Source organism: Talaromyces rugulosus, chromosome II, assembly GCF_013368755.1.
Source record: "Talaromyces rugulosus chromosome II, complete sequence".
In the NCBI taxonomy this organism is placed as follows: Eukaryota; Fungi; Ascomycota; class Eurotiomycetes; order Eurotiales; family Trichocomaceae; genus Talaromyces; species Talaromyces rugulosus.
In genome coordinates, this window is record NC_049562.1 from 925,657 (window position 1) to 943,424 (window position 17,768).

Below are 17,768 nucleotides of genomic sequence, written 5' to 3' on the forward strand. Positions count from 1 at the left end.
GACACCCGTGGTGTGCGTCTTATTTATGGGGTTTGTATATATAGATGTGTTTCCAGAACTTTGAATTTTATTACTGTCAATTAGAATAGACAGCCTACAGGACTGTCAGGTATGCTCTACCAAGTCTATCGCCATGACAAATGCAACATGCACCAGTCTTTGTACAACAATTCATATCAAATATGAGCGTCGTACTGTAGACATCAGTGAAACCAATAAACGCCATACAAAGCTATGCTTAGAAAGAAAAATGACAAGAGATATAGTGAGAAAAAGGAAAAGGGTAGTTTGAGAAAGAAAGAAAATGTCATCGACGTTTCTCGTCCCTACCATACTCGACATACCAGCTTTGCCGAGTATTCATATTTCCCGAGTCGGTAGGGTGCACGGCGGCCGAGTAATCGCGCTCGCCGGCAAAGCCCATTTTCTGATCCTGATACTCATACTCGGCCTGCTGGAAAGGGTCGTTGCGATCTCGCTCAGTCGGCACAGCACGGCTCGATGCGGAGTGGTTGTGCTCAACTTCGCGACTGGCAGGAATAGTAGCAGCAGCAGCAGCAGCGGTAGTGCCTCTGGAATCAACAACACCGCCACCGGTCATCACCATGGGTGGTTCGACGGGTTCAAAGCCTCCTTGGCCGACTGGTCTTTGGCCGCCGCCGTCGCCACGGACGCGCTGGCGCGTGCAGCAGAGGAAGAAGGCGCGCATGGCGCCCATCAAGACAATTAGGACCCAGAGGAGAACGAGCGCAGAAGAAATTTTGGCTTCGGTTTCTATCGATTTTTGCAGTTTGTTGGTCACCTTAGTAACCACCTCGGTGATCTGATTAGAGGTCGTCGAGCCAGGGTCGGACAGGAAGCTGTCGCCACTGTCCATGCTGGCTGATGCCCCAACCGAGAAGGTATTGTTAGGCAACGTAGGAATGGTAATGTAAGCATTGTTGCTAGCCCAAGTGAGAGCCTTCTCAACACTTTCCACCTTCATCTCGACAACACAGTCAAAGATGCCCTTGACGGCACCGTAGAGTGGGGTGTTTCCGAACGTCTTGTTGATAACATCGTTGGAATCCTTGAGGAAAACATTCAGGGTGTTGTTCAACGCCGACGTACTCACATTGACCCAGCCAAAAACATTATGGTTAATGTCACTTTGAGTGGAGTTGAGGACTGAGTTTGCCTTTTGTGCCCAGTGCACGGAAGAATTCTCCAAGGAAGTGACAACCTTGTCTGCAAACTGACTGACTTGGGCAGTCAGCTCTGGGACCTCCTTTTCGACAGACTTGAGAAGAATGTATTGGCAGAGACACGAGAAGAGGCCGGCAAGACCCAAACTTAGCAACACAAGAGCTGGGACTGAAAACGCATAAGCGAATACCCAGCGCACTAAGACTTGGTGGCGGCTGTTGTTGAAGAAAGTCGCAGCCTTCATTCCCAAGGACGAGGTATGCGGGCGAGAGATGAGGTAGACGACATCGAGCGAGTCATGCGCGGTGCCGACCATCTCGGCCCGTTGCTTTGTCGTTCTCCAACGGTAGATTTCCACAAAGGCCATGGGGACACAGGCAAGAACGGCAATGATTGCAAGAACGGCTATGAAAATCTTTCGTGCTTCCACGAGTGTGTCTGCTAGACCGTCGAAGAACTTGTCAATCCCGTCGTCCTTGCCACAGAAAGACAGGGCTTGCTTTTCGGGGACGGGAAAGGTAGAACTGTCGAAAGAGTAGTTTCCGAGGTGCTTTTTGACCTCGTCCTTAAGCTTCTCAAAGGGAAATTTGATTGCCGTGGAAGTAGCATTCTTGACCTGGTCAAACGTCGGAATAGTGGAGTTTGCTTTGCTGATGTCGTCATTGACCGAGGTCGGAATTTTGAGGTTTTTCAAATTATCCATTTGACTTGTCAGATCAATAGTTGGAATGGTGGGGAGGTCATCACAAAGACCTTTGGTGATGAAATTGTCGCAGCCTTTCTTGATATCGTTGATGGAATCGTTGAGTTTCGACAGTCCGCTTTCAACGTCCGACACCACGTCAGAAATGCCGTTCTCAATACTGGGCAGCTCTTTGTTTAGCCAGTTGGTAACGTCGCTGGCAATGCTTAAGGCCATCTCGGCAGCGCCCCTGGCAACCAAGGTAAACAAGCACAGATAAGTCTGCACGAGGAAATCGATGTAGAAAAGGACGAGACCTTCCACTCCGGTAATCATGAGTTCGAGAACGTCGACTAGGCCATGAACCGTCTTTGTGATACCCTGAGCCGTGAGTTCGTTGACTCCATGAGACATGTAGTGCGGCAGCGAAGCCATTGCACTTCCCATAGACTGGACACTATTGCAAGCAGAGAGGGCTTGCGATTGAGCATTGTCCATGTCTCCATTCAGACTCGTGATAGCCATCAGGACACGAACGAGCACCAGCAAGATAAGAATAGTCCATCGATTGATCCAAACCTGGGACAGGCGGGATTTGATACCGAGATAGGGCGTAGGCTTATCTGGATCGGCATACGGCGGCGCAGCATTGGGCCCTTCATGCGCGCCATAAGGCGGGAGCATGGGAAATATTGTGCGGCCGAAGAGTCTCATGATGTATAGCAAAAATAAAATGGAAGGGGCGACCGGCGCCTGGGTTTGTAATTAATATTTGAGGTGTAGGAAGGGAATTCAACCTGGCAGTGATTGCTGTGATCGCAGGTAAATGACCCTGTTGACAGGAAGAGCAGGAGGAGGAGTAGAAAAGGAGGACAGATGGATGGTGAAGAGAAAGAAGGACAAGGATGAGTCGTCAAAGGCGAAAGTGAGTCAAAGGTGTTATTGTTCCATGAGTCGTATTGTTTGTTGTATGCAGTCACAGGTGGGTATCATCTGGGAGTGATAACAATGGCAAGACAATGAAAATTGAATCAATGGAGTTTCATCACAATATAATTCACCACCCCATGTCCTGCAGGACGCTGCAGGGTATTAAAGGTATTCCAGACATGAGGCATCCATGGCCATGGCGGATCGGCCTGAAGGTTCGGCAGCAGTGAGCCAGTCATTCTTGCAACCTAACACAATTTAAAACGAGATATTCTTAGATCAAGGCGCAGGAGATCAGGTTAGTGAAGACACTGTCTGGAGATGTTAACGTGTTTCGTCTGTCCTGAGCATCTCATTGGCCAGACACAAGTAACCGCCCAGGTGGAGGAAAGCGAGACAAAGGTGAGAGGTGAGAGAGCGACTTGTAAGCGCCAGGAGGTCGGGCACGCTGGGAAAGCATCGTGATGAGCCAATACTTTGAGTCTTGGACGGTCGACATGAGAATAAGCTGCTTCCGATTATAGAGGGTGGAGTCGAACGCGAGCCTCTCGCCAGCGTCGACGAGCCGCAGATGAAACAATATTGTCTCCAGGCAGTGGGTCGTAGGCGCCAACGAATAATTATTTTAGCATCACCGCGACGACAGTAGTATAGCTTGACGCTTGACGAGCTGCTATTATTATTATTGTTGCTATTGTTACTTGTTGTGGGGTGCGTGAAGTTGGAAGCTGCACGACATGATTCGCTGTCACCTGATACGGTGGGGAATTGTGTATCAACCAATAATAAGCAGGGTTTTGACCTCATTGGTGCCCCACTTTGAAAAGACCCCCGTGAAGCATCAAGAGTTCTATCGATGTATGTCTAGTATATTTACAGCAGTTTCTACACGACGACAGCTTTACAGACAGCCATCCCAAAGTTCAAAGTGTTTGGCCGTTTTGTGGTTTCGATGCTGTCTAAAAATAGCAACAACTAGGTCGCGCGCGAACAAGAGTAGCGACGGCCAATCAAGTCTTCCCAGTCCGCCGCTCTGAAACGCTCGCTTGTGACTCAGAACTCTGTATACAACCTTTGCTGCCTGTTTCTGGTAAATCTTTAGCTGTTACAGTGAACATGGTCACAGTAGATTTTCTCGTTTTTGACTGGCTGGCTGTGTGGCCTCTTGATGCTATATTCAACTTGAAGCTAACCCAGTGCAAACATTTCAGCGGCAATTTACCTTCTAAAAATAATAACACATATGCACCCATCTAATTATTTTCTTTCTTATTACTGCATGTAGTATCATATGCAAACACTATTAGAGTTCTAGTATTCTTCCCTGCAAGTACTGTTGGCCAGTGTCAATAATAATATGCATTGTGTATGTAGTCACTTGCGCTATTCCTAAACTAGAATATGGTTACCCGCTAAGGTGAGGCCTTACTAGTTAAGGACTAGCCAATCATGTGACACCCTTTGCGGGTCGGGCCTTGGCCGATTTTGTCAACATTTCGATGTTTATCCCAACTGGATGCTCAAGCTTTAAGCTGCTTTTCCATGTCAAAGCCTGGCTTGATTTTCTCACATACGTACCATATACAGCCATTACAACCATAAATCCCTACGGGCTGATTTATTGGCACCTCCGAAAAGGCTGAAAGTTCTCAAAGTTTACATGGCTAGGGGGCGCGTCGTGAAGAGGCGCGTCAATCAGCGATTCAAGCCCTACCTAAAAAATCTTTAATTTTCCAGAGTTAGCAGTGCTGCCCGTCATGCAAAACGTGGGCGTAAATCTGAGCAATTGCCTCCCACCCCTCCGAAAGAGGTACAAGTCGAGACAGTAGAAATATCTATCGACCCTAATCGACCTATTGACCTTGAGTCACTTATCGAGCCTGAGCCACCTATCGAACCTGAGCCACCAAGTTTGCTGGGATGAATTGTGCTCGCTGTCAATCCATCCCTGTCTCGTACGGATGTAGTCATTCCACGCGACGACGCAATGGGTAGACTACGAGTACGAGGAAGAACAACTGTGTGTCAATTCAGCCGGAAAAAAAAACTTCGTAATAGAAATTCCCGACGTCAATTAAGTACCCTACGTCCTTTCAGGTTTTCCGAAGTTTTTAGAATCATTAGGTCTTTTGGTCAGTTAGACTGTGGATACTAGGTCTGGTGTGGTGTTAGGATTCCTGACAGACAGAAGGTATTCCCATGAGGTGATATACTGCGAAGGGTCTTTGTAGAGATACGTTCCAAAGACAATTTAAAGTTGACCTTGATTTAAATTACTCTATAGCTTCACATTGGCTTGCAGTGTCTTCAATAACAGCATGATTCCTTAGTAATGCTGTTTTGATAGGCCAAGCCTTCACCATGTTAAACATTTGAAATGTCAACTAAGATGTGTTTTCCCTGATATGGTGGAAATATCCTGTTTATCCCTTTTCTTTAGCATAGTCAACCAGAATATTGAATCTGTTTTGAAATAGTTAACAAGATGCTTCTTAACAAACAAGGCATATAACAAAACAGAACACTATCTACTCTAACAGTGCACCCACCTAACCAAAATCAAAGAATCAGTCACCCTCACCGCCCAGAGACAGGCAGTACTGTGCATCTCATGTCTCCAACTGCTTTTCTTTGTCTCCTGTTTGCATCTCAGCTGGGGCCAATATCTCTTATCCATATTTTCATCTCCAACTCACATCTTGGAGGATCTGGACCAGACCAGCATCAACAAGAATATCCCTTTTACAAACTCTTAATGGAAAGTCTTTGAGAGAAAGAAAAAGGTGTGATATCAACAAGTCCAATACCAGGCTTTTTGAACAAGTATGGTTCTTTATCCACTTCTACAGCCCCTATCACATAGAATCACAGACTCATAACATGTTTTCAGATAGAATGATGGGGCATGTATCCAGCTGCAGCAGTGCATCTGGTGTCATGTCCCCTCAACACCAGACTGATACTGTGACCAACGACGATGCGGGTCCCCAAAAAATTGAGCCAGTTTGTGAAGAGAGGGTGCAAGACCTCACCCACACAGAACATCTCTCCCCAGCCACTGGCCCCTCCTTTTTCCACCATTTTCGCTCTCTCTTTGTCTCTCCAGAGTTTTTTCCCAACTCTATCACCATCGAGTACAAGAACTGGCACAACTCTGATATTCAGTGCAGAGCTTTGGCGGTGCCTCCACCCCCAGCGTGCGAGCTGAGCGAGGAGAGGCCCGTCATGGCACAGCCGGTGAAAGATGGGCGCCTGATACTTCACGCCATCATCCCAAAGGACTATCCTGGAGGAAAGGAAGGGTTTTCGTCCACTTCTGCCAAGTTCCTTCGCAACGAACAGACTTTTGGTATTACACACATTTACTTTGGGGAAGACGATATTTCTGGCTACTTGAAGATGGTAAGCGATAGCTTCAAAGAGCAGTCCAAATCATCAAGCAGAAGCAAAAACAAGGAGCCAAAGGGCAAGGCTATCAAGTGGAAGAACCCCGTCACGGCATTTGGCTGTCGCTACGTGTGGGCTCATGATCTTGCCACTCCTCATTTGTTGTATTTTCGCATCCGTCCTACCTGGGTAGACCTGCCTGCTCTAGCAGTGGTCGACACAACTCATGATGGGTATATGAATGAACTTGGCAATAGCAAGGTACGTTATTCCCATCCGTTTTGTCTATTTTTCTTTATTCACAAGTTAACCTGCATCAGGAACGATTTGTGCAACTTGCCCTTCCTCAAATTCATCTCAGTGTCATTATCAAGAATTACAAGCAGCTTTTCCAACAGTCCAGCCAGGAGCAGCCCGCGATCCCAGGCGTCGAGTTTGACCCAACACAAGCTTGGTGGTGGAACATTGTTCAAGAGAACCAACGGCGGCGACATCTCGCACAGCTTGCAGCAGCTCCCGAGCCTGTCACAGAGTCTACAGCCGTCGAAGATGTGACTAGGGTTACAGGTTCTGCGGGTTACTCACCAGAATCTCCTACTGACCAGCCCGTGCTTTCAGAGGCACCGGATGACGATTCGGCTGGCCGAGAAGTTTTTCAGACTGCACCTTGCGATGAAGATGTTGCCGGTTTAGCCGACGCGTTTTTGACTACTGGAACAACGATCGAGGTGTCTGAAGAGCATAAGGATGAGCAAGGCAAAGAACAGGAGGTTATCACTGATGGTTCTAATTTGGCTCATGTCGAAGATGACAATATCCAGCCATCTCAGTTGACCAAAGAAACACTCGCAGAAGAAAGGGGGCTTGACACTGGTTTATTTGAGTCAGAGCCGATTGAAAAAGTCGAGACTCATGATTCATCATCCACTCTTCGTAGTGAGACCACTGAGTCTCTTGAAGAACACGAGGACAAATTCGTCACTAGTGGAGACGACATTATTGAAAAAGCAACCGCAAAAAGCAATCTGACCCAAGCCACTGCTAAAACAGAAGCGACCTCTACTGAGACCGCATCTTCCGTTGGGGAGAAATCAGATATTGGCATGAGCCAGACGGTCTCCAAGTCGAAGAAGAAGAAGTCTAAGAAGAAAAAGACGGCAAATAAATCCGACCAGGCCATCTCGGAAAAAGCTTCTGTCGGAGAGACTGAAACGGCTACCGCTGAACGCTCTAGTCTTGATACAGTACCGGACGACGACCCCAGTTGGAACATCGTGACTCACGCCAAAAAGCGTCAAGGGTTGACTAAATCAAAATCTCACGAAAGTTCTTGTCAGGACATCAACCAGACATCGTCGAACATGAGGGGGGCTAGAGGTTCAGCTCCATACCGAGGTGCTATTGCACCACCACCACCGCCGCCACAGATCAATGATTCTGAGTTTCCTCGCTTGCCAGCAGTTCCTGAAAACAGCAGTGTCCATCATACTACCTCTCTTAATCTAGCAAGAGCCTCGAATAATGCTTCTCGGTCGGCGCATTCAAACAACAAGTACAACAACAACAATGTGCAGATAGCATCGAGCAATAGACCTGTCACTGTCCCAGTCACTCCCAATACAACAGTGCAGCCACTTGCTCCTCCTTTTTGGCCTCGAGCTCGAGGTCGCGTTCAGCCTGGTCCAGGGGCTTTCATTCAGCTAGACAGCACTGGATTCCCATGTTCTATGGAGAACTGCGACAAGCGGTGTTGCTCTCTTGATTACACATCTATAATTTGCCCGCGCTGCGGCCCACTGTCAGAGGTTCGCTACTGCGGCAAAGAGCATCTATTTGCAGATGTCAAAACCCATTGGCAATGGTGTGGTCAATTCACATTTGTGGTGCCAGCTCGTGGGAACCTTCCAGTTGTCCAGTCACCCCCGCTGGTGCCCAGCTTCTACATGTGGGACAACCCTGAACGATTTCGTCTGGCTTTGCATCACGCCGTCGACCGCAGGGCCGACTACTTTGTCTTCAGTGACTGGATTGACTATATGCGTCATGGTCAGCCTAAAGATATTTTGAATATCCGCTGTCCAACTCAAGTGACTCACAAGGTCTCGTTTTCCGATCCAGTCATGAAAGATCGCTTCCACCGTATACTGGGAGTCTGCCTAATGTGTTCGTTCTACCCTACGCCCGCTATTAATAGACTAGCCATAAGCTAACTTGTTTTTGTTCCCTACAGTGTCGCCCGTCCAACTCGAGTTCGTGAACTACTTATTCCGAATGATCCGTGACAACCTACGTGAACAAGGGGTATGGAACGACAACCTCAACGAGGCAGTACTCTATCAAATGACCCTTGAATTCGGCGTCGACCTGCAGGACTGGTTTACCGGCACCAGACACGCATGCGAAGTTGAATGGGCTGGCTGGAACCGGTGTCGCGGGTGCAGAGATATAACTTGTCTCATGGAATATAAGGACGGGGTCAAGTCGACATTACTCGAACAAAAGACCAAGGATCTCGAGGCCAACTTTTGGATTCTGCGTGCTCACCGCTACACTCACCCGGACATTCCCGGTATGTCCCAGGAGGCAATTCAGCGGCGCACTCGAGGTGAAGGGTTTCCAGACGTGATTCCAGAAGACCAGCGTCTGTTCATCCGCGGACCCGGTTGGGATCATGCGGCAGGCGGGTTTGAAATCGAAGATTATGGGGGTTGAGAGATAACCTACTTTCTCGTCTTGGAAATGAACCAAAGTTTGGCACCATAACTCGTTGGTGTTGGGGTTTGTTGGTGTGTTGGTAATGGTGAAAGTTGAAAATTTTGCGATTGGTAGTCGGGATTTTTTGCTTGTTTGGTTTGATCATGTAATTCTTTTTTTTTTTCGAGGGGGTTACTATTAATGGTGCTTCTCGCTACTTCGATCGTGTAAAATTGGAAAAAGCAAAAAGGCCAAGTAACTAACTAGTTTAACGTCTATTACGAATTCCCACGTGTTAGTTGGTTGATATCTCCCGAATTGACGAGCTAACGAATCCGACGTAATCAAGTATGTTTCAAAATGTTCTATTCTAAGCATCGATTTAATAATAGATCTGCTTGCGTAAGTTGTCTTTTTCTCTATTTTGTTGAGCGCGTTTCAAATTCGATTTGTGTCTGCCTAGTTCTCAAGTGTTGAGCATAGCATAGCCACCGCTGGTTGATGTTGGGATATGTTCCAGATAGTATCTAACTATCCATCACTTCAAAAGTTGGCCCCATTCTTATCTTGAAACATCAAGTCGCCGTTTCAGATAGTCGTTGAATCGTTGGCAGGTCAACCAGTCTAATTTCAAACCACGTGTAGTTTGTTGGTCGAGATATAATTAGGGCTAGCACGTCACTTGATGACAGCCCAGCGAGCCGGCTAGTCCAGTCATGTCGCCTCACCCACCAACTGACCACACCATTATTGCTTGACAACAACAACAACAATAATAATAATATTAATATTCGAAAGTTTACGAATTGTTATTCTGAGAATTCTTGACTCGATGCTGTTCAAAAGTTTATTTTGTTGACTGCCGAGTCAATCAGCATGACGTCAGAACCCCCCGATTGCTGACCGTCTCAGCCACGACGACGCATACTTGCAAAAAAAACTCTACTGACAATGAAAAAAGGCTTTTTACGAGTTATACTCCGTACTCCGTATATATCAAATTCTAAAATTAACAGATAATACTCCTTACTAGGCAGGAAAAATAATATTAAATAATGACCATCTCCAGATCGTCTATTTACTAGTTGCAACTAGTGACAGGCGGTGACTCAATAAATGGACAATGCAACTTCTTGTACTCCGTATAAAACAATAATAGCCTCTATATTTACTTGACTATCAAGGCTAGTCAATAACCTAGCCCCCTGCCACGTTCGTAGATGTGGAGCTGGGAAGGAATCAGATAGTCCGAAAGAGGAAATGCTGTCTGCTTCAAAAACGAGCAAGAAGGGGCCAAAACTTTAATCTTGTTTGGGTCCACTCTTTCCGTAGGACCTACAAACGAAGTAATGCTACTACAAAGGAAATACATGTAATATCAGAAGCAAAATGTGGGGGAAATAATAAGGTGGAGTAATGACTGATGTGGCCTGAATGGAAAATTAAGAGTATGAAATTTGAGTCTGGATATTCATGTTGAGGATCAAAATTCCTGTGTAAATATATTCGCACGCTGGCGAAGAAGTAAAATTATGTATAACGAAATGAAAATATAAGGCGATTATCGCAATCTGTGCAATATGTGCATGCATGTGTATATGCAAAATAGTGTACCAAGTCATTCCCCAGCGCCGTCGCTAATACGTTGCAAGTGCAATTCAAGTCGCTATAAACAAGTAGTCGTGGCTAGTTCATCATTTTTCTCGAGTCTATCTGTTGGCAGAACAGATGGTACAGACTCCAGTTCAGAGTCTGCCGTGTTTTCACCCAGGGTCCAGCGCCATTTGCACCGACGTTTGGACCGATCCGTTTGAGAGACTGTTGTCAGACTGGCGGCGTAATGATCTTCATTGAGGCCGTCTCTCAGTGCAGCCGCCCGGATTTTTCGTTCACTGGGAATAGACTTGCGTCGTTTCCGTTGGGGCAAAGGGTTCTTGATGTCCCCGTCATCCTCCCCAGAAGAGCTGTGGCTATCCGAGTGTGAACCAGTTGAGTCGGAGCTGGTATCACCCTCACTCTCTAGCTCTGCTTGTGGCTCAGGCTCAGAGTCAGAGTCGAGGTCGGAATGGCGTGCCACAAATTTGACGGTGCGGATCTCTTCCTCCAATTGGTAGTGGAAGGTGACTTGCTTTTTCACTGGGAAGAGCACTCGTCGATTTTCTGTAAGGGCACCAGCAGACATGGACATTGATTGCCGTCTTACAGACATCTTCTTTAAAGGAGAGTTTTGGAGAATGCTGCGGACGCCCAAGGGCTGTTGATAGGGCGCTGCATCTGATGTCCGATAGTGGTGAGAAAAGGGAGAAGGGTACCGAGGGCCTTTGCTGTTGTTGGAGAGTCTACATGGGGAAGGAGAGTCGGTGGTAGACAAGGGCCGCGTGGTCTCGTAGGCGTTGTTGAAAGTGTTGCGAACAGTAGGCGAAGCAGTGGCACAGGTTCTGGCTAGTCCTGTGCTGGACTTGCCAAATGCGATGGGAAGGGAAGCCGTCTGCAATGACAGCTTCGGGCGTTTAGTATTGGTAGTATTTTGCGTCACCGAAGGTGTCGCACTGGCGGAGGCGAGGGCTATCATTTTGTGCGCAGTAGTATGAGACGGTGGTGGTGACGATGACTGCGAATGATAGGAAGACGATGATACTTCGAGGCGCATCGGTGACGCCTCGTTCTGGCACGGGGAGTCACACAAATATTAATATATCCAGATCTGATGACGCAGAAGCACAGATCGAAGGGAAGATGGGGCTGGTTGGCGTGGTAGCGGCGATCCCAGAATAACGGTCCTGGGGCCAGCGTATGCACGTACGGAATACGGACTGACAACGGCCGAGTTTGGCACAGCGCTGGTTAATGCTGAAACAGGCGCCAACTGAAAAGATCGCAAGCGTTGGGGGTTGGTGTCGGTAGATTTTGGTAGTTTGGACGAAGGATCCAAGCGATACGCCGGAAAGTGGCCGAGGACAGCACTATTGCTGAGCGATGAGTGATGAGTGACGATGGACGATGAGCGATGATGAGCGATGAAATGAAAGAGACAAAGAGACAAAGAGACAAAGACCGAGCGAGCGAGCGAGCGAGTGGTGGATGGGTTATTGTGTAGAGTGGAGTGTAGGGTGTAGACAGAGTCGAGGAGCGAGCACGAGGAATGATCATTATTATAGCACGTATAGTACTTGATTATTACTGGCGCCAGAAATAGACGAGGCGCTGTGGCGACTGCTAAATACGGCAACAGCATGGCCGGGCCGGCCGATGGGAAGGTGCAGGTGCGGGTGCGGGTCATGCACGGCTTCCCCGTACGGACTTGACTTTTTGTCTCTCTTAGCACTGCAACAATCCTTGCTCTTGTCATCTTCTTACTCCGGCTGCTATCATCGACCCTATTTCCCTATTTGTACATACTAGAATGTCTTGTCTTGTCTGGTGCGGTGTTGGACACGCCGAGACACTCACCGGTCAGGGGCAAATCCCCTCCAGGCAGGCAGGCAGACGCATAACCACAGTGAGACTCGCGCATAGCGACAGCATTCTCCAATAATCCCGGCTAAAAAAAGAACTGCCTGCGAGCCTGACTGGCCACTGAGATGTGTGACGGTGGACCAGGACCCAGGACCTGACAGTCGCCGCTAGTCAGTCGATCATCCACTTGGCACGCGTTTTTAAGCTGTTCGAGAGTTAGCACTGCTACTTCACCGCTACGAATACGCTATGCCACTATGCGTATGTACTATGTGCGAAACCGCTAGCTGGCGGCAAGTCACGTGGCTCCTTTATATAGAACGATGTGTGCTACGTGCGACCAACACTAGTGCGACGCCTGATTGGCGGGAAAATTGGCCACAAGAATGTGAGACCAGATGCCAGACGCCAGATGCCGTGCTGATCACACCTCTTTTGCATGGAATCCCTGCATCTATGGAGGAGTATGCATATGCTTATTACCCAACTCGGGAGTCCATGAGTGACGCAACACAAAAAAGAACACTCCCATGATTAACAAAGCATTGAGAGTGCGACTGCAAGCACGGACCAATCCTGCTGAGCCCCTTCAGCCACTCGATTTTCCCGCTGTGGCGCAAACGCTGCCGCCCGCCGACCCCGTCTGTTCGCGATGCCAGGCGCTTAGCTACACACACAAAGACACTTGTCTTTGCTTTCCTAGCTCCTCTAGGGCATGGGAAACAAAGAAACGAACACGGGAGAAAATACAGAGGCTTAACGTGTCCATTCGAGTAAGCCCATGACGCCTTCGACCAGGAAATCGCGATGTTGCGCCGGGATGACCGCCGCATCATCATCCATTTTGTTAGCGCGCAAGAAGCATCAGCAAACAATGAGTCTCCGGCTAACTAGTTCTAGGACTACGATTGCTTCTATGCCAGCGTGTTGGAAGCCGAAAACCCGGCTCTCAAGTCATTACCGCTAGCCGTACAGCAGAAACAGATTATTGTCACCTGCAACTACGAAGCTCGCAAGCGAGGCCTGAGAAAGTTGCAGCTCATCAAGGAGGCCAAGCAGATATGCCCCGAAGTTGTCATCATCCTCGGCGAGGACTTGACAAAGTTTCGCGATGCATCAAAGGCCCTCTACGCCCATTTACGCTCCTTCTTGTGGGGCCAGAAGGCCGAGCGACTGGGGTTTGATGAGGTACAGCCACGATAATAATAATAGAGTCAAAATACGAATACCCGTTTACTAACCGAGAGTACACAAGGTATTTATGGATGTCACGGACATGATCAATCATAACGTCGGTCTTTTAAACCCAAATGACTTAGTGCATTCCTTCTTTTGTCTCGACCAGCAAGACCCAACACAGGGCTTCGAATTCGATGCCACCAAGTTCTGCGGGCCAACATTCCCATCACCATGCCACAATCCTCCCGGCGGCGACCGGATGGATCTGTTAACTTACCGTCTCGTTTTGGGATCGCACTTAGCACATTACATCCGATCGAGTCTCGACCACGAATGCGGCTACACTGCCACTGTCGGCATATCCACCTCTAAACTATTGGCTAAGCTTGTCGGCAATGTCAATAAGCCCAACATCCAAACAACCCTGATCCCACCCTATACACATTCCTTTGATAACGCCGATCTGAGCAACGTGATCCAATTCATCGACGACCATGAAGTTGGCAAAATCCCAGGCATCGGCTTCAAGTCGGCCCACAAGCTCAGAACGTACTTTCTTCGCCGCGAGCCTACCTCCCAGCCGTATACTGAACGAGACCACAATGACCAAGTCAAAGTGCGAGATCTGCGCCTATCGCCCGGCATGGGTGCTCCAAAGTTATTAGACCTTCTGGGCGGGGCTGGGGCTCCTAAAGATATTGGGGTTCGCATTTGGGAGCTGTTGAATGGGGTTGACAATAGCGAAGTCTTGGAAGCCCGAGCCGTTCCGACGCAAATAAGCATCGAGGACTCGTACCAGGGAATCAATCATTTCGAAGAGGCCAAAAAGAAACTACAGATTCTAGCAACAAGCCTCGTGAAGCGAATGAGGACTGACCTGGTCGAAGATAATGACGATGGCACTGGCCGTTGGTTAGCACACCCCCGCACCCTTCGTCTCTCTACTCGCCAGAGGTCACCTCGAAATGCCGATGGCTCAAGAGAATACAGTTACGCCAATGGACGAATATCACGATCGGCTCCCGCCCCAAGTTTTCTCTTCAATTTAGGGGAAGGCATTGAGTCCATTGCTGAGAAACTTGTAGAAGAGAGCCTTGTGTCTATGTTTCGTAAACTACACCCGGACAAATCGTTTGGTGAGTTGAGCTTGATCAATATTGCAGTCACCAACATGGTGGAAAGTGCAGGCGACCAGAAACAGAGCAGTGGCAGGGATATTGGACAGATGTTCAAGAACCAGGAGTCCAGCTTGAAGAAGCGGCCTGAGGGGACATACTCTGACCGTCAACCTCAGCACCGTCAAAATTCGTCCCCGAGTTGGGAAGCAAATACACCACTCGATGAGGCGACCTGGGAGGAAAGCGAGGATGAAGAGGAGTCTCCTCTAGCTCATACTTGTGATATCTGCGGTGCCCATATTCCTGCCTTTGCATTGCCGGCACACGCTCTGTATCACGCTGCTCCTGATTAATACACATTCAAGTAAGCAGTAGAAGATATACTCTGGCTTGGTCCACAATTTAATGTTACGTGGGGATAGTGACTACAACAACCCATTCCCAAGACAAAATAACTAATATTTAGTCAAACAGCTGGGCAAATCACTAAGGATTGTCAATTAGAGAGGGACTTTCTCTAAGTAGCCTTGGTCAATCAACACATTTATTTTATGGCGAATATTTCGCATTCGACTTCTACACCACAAATAAATCATTACCTTAATCTGTGAGAAACCTGCATAGCATTGGGTAAAGGAACAAAGCTGCACGCGAGCGAACAAGTAACAATAGTGGGCTCTGATCGTTGCTTAGTATTTATTTATTTCTAGCTAGCATGGACTACATGTGAATCAGTCCTTCATTGACCAATATACCAAATGGTTTTTGGGTCGGTGGTTAACATGTTCATACTACACACATGCACTATTCACATGTTTATTCTCTCTAGATTTGGCTTGCTTCGCTTCCAAAATCGACTAACGTAAAAGGCACAGGTGCCCCCTAGCATACAACATACATGTAAACCCAAACGCGAATGTCAGAACAATCTGCTCCCGAAAAGTGATATTGTCCCCAACATCCCCTATAACCTATAACAAGGGTAAATTCCAATCTTGCCGTCCCAAACAAACAGACAAGCAAAAAAAAAAATTCATGGGAGAGACCAAACCTAGTCATTTGCCGCAAGCATGCCCAAATACCAAAGTCCAAGTAACACCGTTAATTGCGGTTGTGCCGCCGTACCATTCGCATCCCAAGGAATTGAGGCTGAAAGCTCCAAATTACCATTGCTGTCAAGTCTCCGAATAGCGACAAGCTCTCTATCAGTAATAATAAAGCCATATCGTGCGTGGTGTTGATTCATGTACCAATTGACTTGAGAGAGAGCCTGTCTGAATTCCGATCGAATGCCTGCGGTAGGGTGGTTTCTCAGCTCCAGAGACCATTTGAATGACGGTTTAATGTCGCCTGGAGCACGGTTTGGTCTGGTTTCCACGGGGGGACTAGGATCAAAGAAGCCCAAATCAGGGACGAAGTTATCAATCGTTGCAGCCAATGTCCCGGTGTCATAATTCAAAACCGATAGGCCGGCCAGCTGATTGGTGGAGGTTATATGGGCAAATCCGCAGCGGAGAGCACGTACGACTCGATTGGTTAGATAGGCATTGATACGGGATCGGACTGCGGACTTTGAGTTGACTGGCCGTGGAGGAGAAGGTGGGAATACTTCATCTGCAATACATGCTGCAGCTAGAACAGCGCCGTATTGTTGTTGAATAGAGGTAAGATTAAATTCAGCCCAATGGCCTACGCTAGTAATATCATCGGAGCTGTAACTATCATTTCGTTCGTTGCGTGGTGATTGCCCTTGGTCGATAACAGGAAGGGGTATAGGGCCGTGTTGTAAATAGTCCATGAGGCTAACTTGGTTCGCCATTGTCCATGAAACAAGAGAGGGTGGATTCAAGTAGGAGGTCTTTGATGATAATTTGGTTCGTCGTGATTTACGGATGTACATGTAGGTCAGTACAAGCGAATATAATATGGGAGCGGTCGTCCTTTCGGGGTCATGCTCATGTGACCTTGATTCTTTTTCTGACTATATTAGACCAAAGTATATCAATAGGACATCGGAGTAATTCAGGAATGATTGGCCCAGGGCTGATCTCCTTATTTCTCCCGGCGCGTAGAATAATATACAACAAAGTTAATATTGGCCTAAACACAGCGGGTAGATGTTTAAATTTAGAAGCCCCACCTTGATAATATTGTTGAATCGACCTCGCCATCCTTTGTAAACAAAACATTCCTGTACAAGCGAGGACGAAATCATGCCGCCCCTAACATCTGATGAGCTTGACCTTAGCCCCTCGGATGTTGTATTCGTCCAAGTACTGAAAAAGGGCGAGAACTCGGTGGTTTTTAAAGTGCTTGTCAACGACCAACCGTGTGTCCTGAAGGTGGTAAGTATGACTATTAATTAAGACAGCTTTTCAGCAGAATTATTAACTGAATCATCAAGTATCATAATAGAGGCCCGTCTAAGTACGATCCCCCACCCCCCCACCGCGAAGTCAATCTTTTTGTTTGCGAATCTACCGCATATCGACGGTTGAAGGCAAGAGGTTTCTGTGACAGAAGGGTTATCCTCGATTTCTATGGGGTGATTACCAAAATACAGCCGGCTCTTTGGCCCAGCCTGCATATGTTTCTCGACGACAAGCTTCCTCCTAATGCCATCCTGATTGAATATATCCCGGACCTGCACCAAATAGACCTATCAAATTTCTCCGAAGCCCGCGTTTAAAAGCTCCGACAAATTCTCGATGATATGCATCAGGCACAGGTTCTTCATCACGATGCTTGGCCCAGAAACATGTGTGTTTCAGAAAGTCAAGACAGAGTACTCTGGATCGACTTTGACTCTGCCCAGACGTTTTCAGAGGAGAGACCTATCACAGATCGACATAAATTATGGTTCGAGAGAGAAGTTGAGCTTGTGGAAGATTTCTTAAGCTTACTGGTAAGGCTTACAATTTCCAACCACGATTTGGGACTGACTGTCATCTAGCCCAAAGACTATGAAGAAGGGAGACTACATCATACCTACAATTATTATTATGAGTGATTATGATTTGTGTCAAATGTTGGACAGGGAATCCACAAGAGTCGAGCCTCTTATGTCAGGTTAATAATGTCTAATAATAGTAATAATAAGCAAACCAATGTCATACTAAGAATCATAGCCGGACGAT

General features: G+C 47.5%; 5 protein-coding genes across 5 annotated transcripts; 2 read left to right on the forward strand and 3 right to left on the reverse strand.

The window, feature by feature from the left end:
- Window positions 1–307: 307 nt before the first annotated feature.
- Window positions 308–2,581, reverse strand: TRUGW13939_02784 (uncharacterized protein; the record flags this gene model as incomplete). Its single annotated transcript, XM_035485972.1, has 1 exon — window positions 308–2,581. One exon carries the CDS (start codon window positions 2,579–2,581, stop codon window positions 308–310), a length of 2,274 nt encoding a protein of 757 aa, XP_035341865.1.
- Window positions 2,582–5,647: 3,066 nt separating this feature from the next.
- TRUGW13939_02785 (uncharacterized protein) lies at window positions 5,648–8,896 on the forward strand (the record flags this gene model as incomplete). The annotated part of the gene is made up of 3 exons (XM_035485973.1): window positions 5,648–6,445; window positions 6,505–8,347; window positions 8,415–8,896. Coding segments are annotated over 3 exons (3,123 nt in total), but the record flags the coding sequence as incomplete, so codon positions are not given.
- A 1,648-nt stretch (window positions 8,897–10,544) lies between these two features.
- TRUGW13939_02786 (uncharacterized protein) lies at window positions 10,545–11,528 on the reverse strand (the record flags this gene model as incomplete). The annotated part of the gene is made up of 1 exon (XM_035485974.1): window positions 10,545–11,528. The coding sequence occupies one exon, from the start codon at window positions 11,526–11,528 to the stop codon at window positions 10,545–10,547; it is 984 nt and encodes a 327-aa protein (XP_035341867.1).
- A 1,613-nt stretch (window positions 11,529–13,141) lies between these two features.
- TRUGW13939_02787 (uncharacterized protein) lies at window positions 13,142–14,984 on the forward strand (the record flags this gene model as incomplete). The annotated part of the gene is made up of 3 exons (XM_035485975.1): window positions 13,142–13,180; window positions 13,235–13,522; window positions 13,590–14,984. 3 exons carry the CDS (start codon window positions 13,142–13,144, stop codon window positions 14,982–14,984), a joined length of 1,722 nt encoding a protein of 573 aa, XP_035341868.1.
- Window positions 14,985–15,682: 698 nt separating this feature from the next.
- On the reverse strand, window positions 15,683–16,450 carry TRUGW13939_02788 (uncharacterized protein; the record flags this gene model as incomplete). Its single annotated transcript, XM_035485976.1, has 1 exon — window positions 15,683–16,450. One exon carries the CDS (start codon window positions 16,448–16,450, stop codon window positions 15,683–15,685), a length of 768 nt encoding a protein of 255 aa, XP_035341869.1.
- Window positions 16,451–17,768: the final 1,318 nt, after the last annotated feature.